The sequence below is a fragment of the Nannospalax galili genome, unplaced genomic scaffold, assembly GCF_000622305.1.
Source record: "Nannospalax galili isolate Female #2095 unplaced genomic scaffold, S.galili_v1.0 scaffold1082, whole genome shotgun sequence".
Taxonomy (NCBI): Eukaryota; Metazoa; Chordata; class Mammalia; order Rodentia; family Spalacidae; genus Nannospalax; species Nannospalax galili.
In genome coordinates, this window is record NW_008348580.1 from 332,062 (window position 1) to 340,902 (window position 8,841).

The 8,841-nt window shown below is 37.3% G+C and overlaps 1 protein-coding gene across 4 annotated transcripts in view; it reads right to left on the reverse strand.

The window, feature by feature from the left end:
* Positions 1-8,841, reverse strand: part of Focad (focadhesin) — a 399,091-nt gene that overhangs the window by 182,461 nt on the left and 207,789 nt on the right. For all 4 annotated transcript variants that reach the window (XM_029569601.1, XM_008845526.3, XM_008845525.3 and 1 more), the window contains one exon: positions 460-594. In XM_029569601.1, the coding sequence (XP_029425461.1) occupies positions 460-594 (135 nt within the window). The remainder of the gene's footprint in view (positions 1-459; positions 595-8,841) is intronic.

Genomic DNA, 8,841 nt, shown 5'->3' on the forward strand with positions numbered 1-8,841 from the left:
AGGGAGTGGGCATGGATTTGATCAAAACACCTTATATGCACGTATGAAATTCTCAATAAATTATTCATTTAAATTAAAAAAGATGAGAGTGACAGAGGTTTTGGCTTATAAAAGTGGAGACATAAATATAATTCTCTATTCTTTGACTATTACACTCAAACAAGAGCAAATAATAATTAAGCAGTACTATATGAATTGTATAACAAAGTATCTCCCAAGTGTTTCAGATGATTATAATCATACATCTTGCCTCTGTAAGTCTTATTCTCTACATTTTAGCACTATTATTTGGGAAACTTTTTACATAATACACATTTAAAAAGTCTTCATAAGTCTCATAATAAAAACTTAACCTCCTTTTATGTAAATTACCTGTAAAGGCAAAGAATGAATTCCAAATATAGCTATCATATCACACAATTTTCTTCAATAAAAACTTATTGAGCTCCAAGCACATACCTCATATTCGGATGTACTGACTGTTAAGGAAGGTACCAGAGAAAACAGTTCACTCAGGGTCTTCAAAATAAGAGGTCTTGTGTCACAACTCAACTTTGGAGAGAGGGCATTCCAAGTGGAACGAATGCAGACAACCTATGAAACGAATTTTAAAAGGCTATTTATAATATCTAAGAAAACCCTAACCCATGTAAGTTAAGAGTATTTATTACAAAACAGGCAAGATGGCAGAGGCATGCACTCCAGCTTCTTTGGACGCTAAGACAAGAGAATTGGAAGTTCAAGGCCTTGTCTGAACTACAAAAAAAAAAAAAAAAAAAAAAAATTCAAGGCCAGTCTGGGCAACTTAGCATGACTCTATCTCAAAATAGAATTTGTTTGTTTCAGACAGGGTCTCACTATATAGTCCTGGCTGGTACAGAACTCACTATGTAGATCAGAATGGCCTTGAACTCACAGAGATTAACCTGTCTCTGACTGCTGGGATCGAAGGGTATGCCACCACATCTGGCTCAAAATAGAAATATTTTTTTTAAAAAAAGAAAGGATAGAATACTGAGTATATAGCTCAGAGCTCAGTGACAGAGTGCTTGCATAACATGAATCAGACCCTGAGCCTCAATCTCCAGTGTCACAAAGAGTAGGGAAAAGTACTCCATTTTATTTTAAGGAAGTAAGAAAAGCACAAGGACATTCTTAGATGATTTCATAAGACAGTAACCATAACATTTTAAATTAATATAAACTGTTGATGAGGAAAAACTAACTCATAAAATTGCTTTTGAACTACTTTGGGTTACCAAACAATTCCCTTTCTCTTCTTGTTTAGATATCTGCTTGATATCTAAATGCAACAAAAGGCTTGATGTCCAGATTATGAAACTCTGGAAACATGACTGGACCATGACATGACTAACTACAGAAATGGACAATCCATTGTTGAGTTCACAGCTGAATGGGTTAATGGGAGGTGGGGCCTGGTTAACATGAGTCACTAGGGCTATCCTTATCAAAGGTATGTCTTGTCCTAAGTGTTCCCTCCCCTCCCCTTCTCTCTCTAGCTCTTGCTCTCACTCTCTTGCTCTCGCTCTCTCACACCAACCTTCCAGGCCACAATGAAATAGGTCATCATACCTTCTCTGCCATGATGTTGTACCTAACCTCCACCCCAAAGTAATAGACACAAACAACCATGAACACACATCTCTGAAACTGTGAGGCAAAATAAATCCTTTCTTAAGTTGCTTTTTTCAGATATTTTTCAGGTGTTTTGTCACAGTAATTGAAATCTATAACACACTTCTTCTCTTAATTCCTCTTTTTCTCTCTCCCTGGCTACCCCCCTCATTCACATATGTGCATGCTTCCTGCATCTAAATCTAACTCTAGATTTTATATATATATATATATTAGATAGATAGATAGATAGATAGATAGATAGATAGATAGATAGATAGATAGATAGATAGATAGATAGATAGATAGATAGATAGATAGATAGATAGATAGATAGATAGATAGAGATAGATGATAGATAGATAGATGATAGATAGATAGATAGATAGATAGATAGATAGATAGATAGATAGATAGATAGACAGATGATAGATAGGAATATCTGCCTGAAACAAGAAAAGTTAGACAATGCTAAAACATTTCTAAAGCCAGTCATGCACAGTTCAAGTGTTTTTCAGCCTGTTGAAACTACTTTTTCATCCATAAAACTGGGGGGTTAATATATATGGATCAAGAAATCCATAACTAATTTTGCCTTACAAAATTTTAAAGATGAGAGAATAATTTTTATTTTAAAAAACTTAAGGCTTTTAAAAGACATTTGAGATTTTTAAGAGGCTCCTAAGTGTTTAATCTGAAACCAAGAGCAAATGTCACTTACCTCAGTTTCCTTAAATCAGGGTTCCTAGTCAGTTCAATATCCGATTTATGCTACTATGTCATTCAAATGTCTTAACTTCAATTTTAGTTACAACACATAATTTTTTCATAGATGGATATTTTATTAAAAATTTAAGACATAGGCAAGAAAAGTACCAACATGGATGAATTAGATAGTTTAATTAGGATTACTCTTTCTATAATATTCCAATCTTTTGTTAAGCTGCACTTAATTTATATAATTTATCTCTAACTATAAACATAAATTATTTAGAAAAGCTATATGAAGTACTAAGTGCATATATGTCAAAGACAAACTAATATACTTACAGAACACAGATTAAGAAAAGGTCAAATTGCTAGGCGTGGTGGCACATACCTTTAATCTCAGCACATAGGAGGCAGATCTCTGTGAGTTTGAGGTCAGCTTGGTCTACAAAGTGAGACTCTATCTCAAAAAAAACAAAAAAGAAAGAAAGAAAGGAAGAAAAAGAGAGAGTAAAAAGAGTATATCCTAGAAAACTTGGTTCTAGAATTTTTGGTCATATTTTCTATAGTCCATAAAGCAGCAGAAAAAAATAAATGTGCTTTGCTTTGGAATCTATGACATGATTTGAAGTCAATACACACACACACACACACACATATAGGAAAGGCATGACAGTAAGCACCTATAAACAAAAATATAGCAATTTCATTTTTGATAATCATGGCTTCAAACAATAATAATTAATAATAATGTAAAAGACCAATTCTTTAAAAGTTACATAGCACTTGGAGAAACCACAACATAAAACACCATCTAATCCTCTGAAGACTTTATCAACCTTTATTAGAAGGAAGAGAAGCATGTAATTCTAAATTATTAGACATACGTTGAAGTATTTTGAAAATAGTTGAAAGAGGAAAATAAGAAGGGAAAAGAATGTCAGTGAGTGGGAAACCAGAAAAGGCACATCAAGAGATGGTAAATCTTGAGAAAGGGGCTGAAGAAAGAATGGGCAGAAGTCATGAGGATGCCCCACATAATAGGAAGCAATTAAGTTTGTGGGGGAAAGGCTGGCTGATCACAGAATTCATAGAATACCAGAGGAATTTGGAACAAAGTTAAAAATAAAGGTAATCTCCAGAGATCTGAGCTGAGGAACACACAAAAAAATGAAAAACTTCTTCAACACTAGGATACATCTAAGATTCATGAAATAATCTTATAGCCAAAATGAAAGTAGTTATCAATTAATCCTCACTCTCTCATTTCTATTTCTAACTAGTCATAGGATATAGTCTCAAATGTTTTCCCAAAATGTTTTGCTCACTAATTGCTCCTGTTTGTCATTTTAAATGCCTAATTTCTTTTTTTTTTTAATGTGTATGTGTCTATTGCCTGCATGTACTTAAGTGCACCTGTATTGTCTGTGGAGAACAGAAGAAGCTGTCGGACTTAAGGACAGTTGTTAGCTGCCTTGTGGGTGCTTGGATTTGAAACCAGCTCTTCTGCAAGAACAGTCAGTGTTCTTAAATGCTGAGCCATCTCTCCAGCCCGCCAATTGAACTTCAGCCTTGGTTACTTCAAGACCTAGTTTAAATCCCACTTCCTCAATAGGGTTTTCTGTTAAAATTCAAGTCCTCCACACCATGCTGGGTTTTTGTCTCTTTGAGTCTACATGAGTCCTGTGCATGCTAATATCATTACTGTAGGTTCATATAGGGTCCCAGGAGCTTGTAGGACTCTATTTCCAAATTGTCATACACCTCCTCTGGTCTGTGAGCCCTGGGTGGGTGTAGATTAATATAGGACCAGCATTCTGCAGACTCTTAGTCTCAATACTTTGGTCATTTGTGACCTTTTGCGTCCCTGGCCCTCTGTTGCATAAGGGAGCTCCAATAATGAAAATCAAGATATTCATTGCTGTCTTCTTTACCCCTTGGTTCTATGATTTATGAGTCTTGGTACAGACGTTGCATTGTAGATGTAGCACTTAGACTTGGGCAATTCACAGACAATATCTGTGTGTGACCAGTTGTGGTACTCTATTCTAATAGTCTCCGTCTGGTACAAAAAAAAGCTTCTTTAGTGAGTGGTGACTGGGATATTTGTCTGTATATATAAGCATACATATTTTGCACACAGTAAGAAATTACATTTAGTCTTGGGATGTGATAGTTTTGGAGTTTTCTCTAAGATCTATGATCTCTCCAAACATGTGTATTGGGCTAGGTTTACAGTATCACACATGACTTTCCTCCCATTGAGTAGGCTTTTAGTCCAACTAGCTAGCTGTTGACTGCCCCAAAGATAAAAGTGCAAGTACTTCACCAATGTCGTATACTGTGGAAGTCATTGATGGGGTTATTTGGTCTTAAAGCTGGTGTTGGACTATCAATTGAGGCACCTTGAATAGTACTTTCTGAAAGCTATGTGCAAGGCCATCTGATAGCTAGCCTTCATGGGAAGTGGCTTCCAGGTCAGTTCCAGCTCCACTGCTCCAAATTCTGTATCTGAACTATATTCTGTCTTCAGCAGTAGGGTCTGGCTTTCAAGTTCTGGGAGGCAAACAAGAACTGTGGCAATAGCCTATGTAATATTGGGAGTCTCTTGACTACCCTGCCGAAAAACTCAAAGGAAAGTTTCTCTTGTCTATTACTGTTTCTTGTTATGTAGCTTTTAGCTTTACACATAAACTCATTTAGAGATATTGTATGTACAATTTAACATTAGGTTGTTGAACTAATGATCTCCTCTGGTTTTTTACACTAGCTGGGCATTATTTCTATTTAGAAGGTTTTTAAAATAATGTCTAAAATGATACTCTCCATAGGAACTATGAGAAAATATACTAAAATCCCAGCAAAAAGCAAGGCCTTTAAGGTAAGCAAGGTATATTTTCAGGGAAAACTTTTATATCAAAGTTTGAACACAAACAAACGGGCAGGAAATACACTGGAAAAGAAGCTTTCCCCAGCCCTCTGACCTTTCCAACTGGAGCTATTCTTTATGGGATTTTAGAGAACTAACCTTGAGAGTCCTTGGAGTCAACACACTATGCCCTGCTATATGGGACGAATAGAACCATCTCGATAAGGGCCTTTCACCTGAGGTAATCTGTCAAACTGTCAGAACAGGCTGGCTTTTATGACTTATTCTTTCTGTCTGTGCTACTAATTACCCCATAACTAATTTGTCTTAGGAAATCAGACAGGGGCAAGACAGATGATTCTCTGATTAAGAGCACTGGCTTTTCTTGCAGAAGACCCAGGTTTCATTCCCAGCACCCATATGGTGGCTAAAATCCATCTATAATTCCAGAATAGAGATCTGAAGCCCCATTCCGACCTGCAAAGACATTGCACAACATGGGTGCAATCACACACATTCAGGCACTACACCCACACACATAATTTTTTTATATTTTTAAATTTTTAATAACTATTATTAGAAGCATCTCACAACAGCTTTAACATATTCAGTAACACACTCCAGAGCAAGGGAACATCTCTTTTACAAGTGGCTGTAAGTTTCTAGGTACACAGTTGAATTAATAGTTAAACAATAGTGAACTCAGTATAAGCCCTGTAAGACGTAAAATTGAACGGATTTTTAACCTTTAAAAAAGACCTCCATTTCGTTTTAGAATATACTGTTCCTTACAGAAAGACTCATTGTTTTTGCTACTAACACTAAGATGTTGGCACATGTATCTCTAATCTGCATGTACCTGATTATTACTAGTCATAGTCAGGTGAACTTGGATTCTTGGCACCTGTGTATGACTACAAAATCATCAGGTAGATTTCAATGGTAATGTTTATCACCTCTACTAATTAACATGAGGTAAATTTCCATGCTTCGTCTTCAAATATAATACATTTTTTAAAATTTGTTCATTTTGTCTGTCTGTGTGTGTGTATGTGTGTGTGTGTGTGTGTGTGTATATGTCTGTGTGTATGTGTCTGTGTATGTGTCTGTGTGTGTGTGTCTGTGTATGTGTCTGTGTGTGTGTCTGTGTGTGTACGTGTATGTATCCCACTCTGTGTGTCTGTGTGTGTACCTATGTGTGTGTCTGTGTGTGTGTCTGTGTGTGTATGTGTGTGTGTGTCCCACTCTGTGTGTCTGTGTGTGTCTGGGTATGTTTCTGTCTGTGTGTCTGTGTGTCTGTGTGTGTCCCACTCTGTGTGCCTTGTTTCCTGCTGTCACTCACACCCCACTGAATTCTCTGCCTGTCAGGCACTGTGGCTTGTTGTGTAGCATTTAGCTATGCATATGTAGAAAAGGATTTTCTAAACTGGACATCAATTCCTCAGGAAACAAGGGCAAGAATTAACAAATGGGACCTCATTAAACTAAAAAGCTTCTGTACATCAAAGGAGACAACCAAGGAAGCAAACAGAAAACCCACAGAATGGGAGAAAATCTTCACCAGCGACACATCCAACAGAGGTTTAATAACCAGAATTTATAATGAACTCAAAAAAGAGAACCAAGACAAGAGGCAACCTAATTATTTGGAGCTGGAGAGATGGTTCGCTGTTTAAGAGCACTGGCTACTCTTGCAGAGAAACTGGGTTTCGTTCCTAGTATCCACATGGTGACTAACAACCATCTGCAACTCCAGTTCCAAGGGATATGACACCCTCTTCTGGCCTCGGCAGGCATTGCATACACAGGTGCACTCACATACATGCAAGCAAAATATTCAAACACATAAAATTCAAACACATTATAATTTTTATTTATTTATTATTTTATATGTTTAGTGTTTTACCTGCATTTTTTGTATGTGCACTGAATGTGAGCCTGGTGCCTGAGGAGGCCAGGAGAATGTGTCATATCCCCTGCAGCTGGAGTTCCAGGCGGTTGTGAGCTTCCATGTGTGTTCTGGGTCCACTGCAAGAGCCGTAAATGTTCTTAACAAAGGAGCAATCTCTACAATCTACCTTCAATCATTTTTAGGAGTGTCTGTTTTTATATTTATGTGCAAAGTTCTTAGGTGACGCATTTTGAAAGCGCTTTTCCATGGTCTTGCAATTGGCCCAGGTCAGTACCATTTCTTATATTTCTTAGCTTTTGGGTTTCTGATCCAACCATTACACCACAGGAGTGTCCTTGCAGGTACTCTTTTTTTTAAAATGTATGAGCCTCATTTTCAGTTCCCAGCTCACAGTAGGCTCATATCCACGTTCCCTATTTCTGTGTGGACATTTAAACAGAAGTTGTTACAGCAAGTCATAGCATCTTTACAATACATGTAGCCATAATGTAAGTATACAGCTAGGATTTTTAGTGGCTTTGGTACCCCCCTCCCCACAATTTATTTTGCCTCTTCAAATTTACTGTGCAGTATAGACTTTTCTATTTTTTAAAGTCATTTTGGGTGTGATACATCATTTTGTTGAAGTCAGCTTGGTTATGGAAATTTCAACATTTGGGAGATTTGCATGTGTTCAAGGCCAGCCTGGGCTAAATAGTAAGACTCTGTCTCAAGAGCAAACAAAACAAAAGAAAAAACGAAGTCAATCTGATTTCTTTTTTTAAAAAAATTTAGAAATTATATTGGCCCCTGTACTCTTTGGTTATACTTTCGTTTTGGGTGTTTAAGGCCATACAGTTGGCCCAGATAAACCAATTTATTTTTTCTCTTAAGTTTGTTTGAGGATCTGTTCCTCAGGGGTCACGTGGGCTTGGGAGGGTCCCCTGGCTCCTTTCTTTTACAAGTTCCACCTATGTGAAGAGAAGTCAAAGTTTCTGTTCAACTATAGCTGAATTCACTTGGAAGCACGGAAGAAATGATTCCTCTGTGTTGACCCTCCTCTTTATAGACTGGACACTGGTTCAAGCCCATCTGGTGGGGTCTCCTCAGCCTGCTAGATCAGGAGGACAGGTGACCCACCACAATTACAGGACATTTTGAGAGATGCTCATAGTCCCCTGCAACTAGTCGACCTAGGAAGGCAAGAAGCAAAAATTGTCCTTTATGTCCCTCTGACCAAACTATTATAGGTCTCAAAGTACGTCTGTTAATCATCCAAGAAGGTTAGTTCCACCACTATGGCACTTTTAATTACTGTGTGTCATGTAGATAAATCTTGGGCAAAGATCAATTGTTCTCAGATAAACCTTACCTAGACATATATTTCTTGATCTGGTGTGTACAATTTGGCAGTAGGTTGTTGGAGTAACATGGTTCCCTCTGGGTTTTAAAACTAGCTAGGCATTATTTATCTCTTGCATTGTCTCACCCCACCATTATGGTTTCCCCAATTAAGATGCCCCCATTTTCCCCCTTTCTCCCTTAATAACACCCTGCTCCTATGGTCCTACCTCTCTTGAGCTCCTTCTTTCCCTTTATCCCCTAGGTTCCTTGTATACCCTTCCCTCCCCCCTCCCTTAAACTAACCCAATTTTTTTTTAAAGTACAAAAGGAATTTTAATTCATTATCTTTTTTTTTTAATTAGAAGAAGCATTTCATTACAACAGCATTAACCTA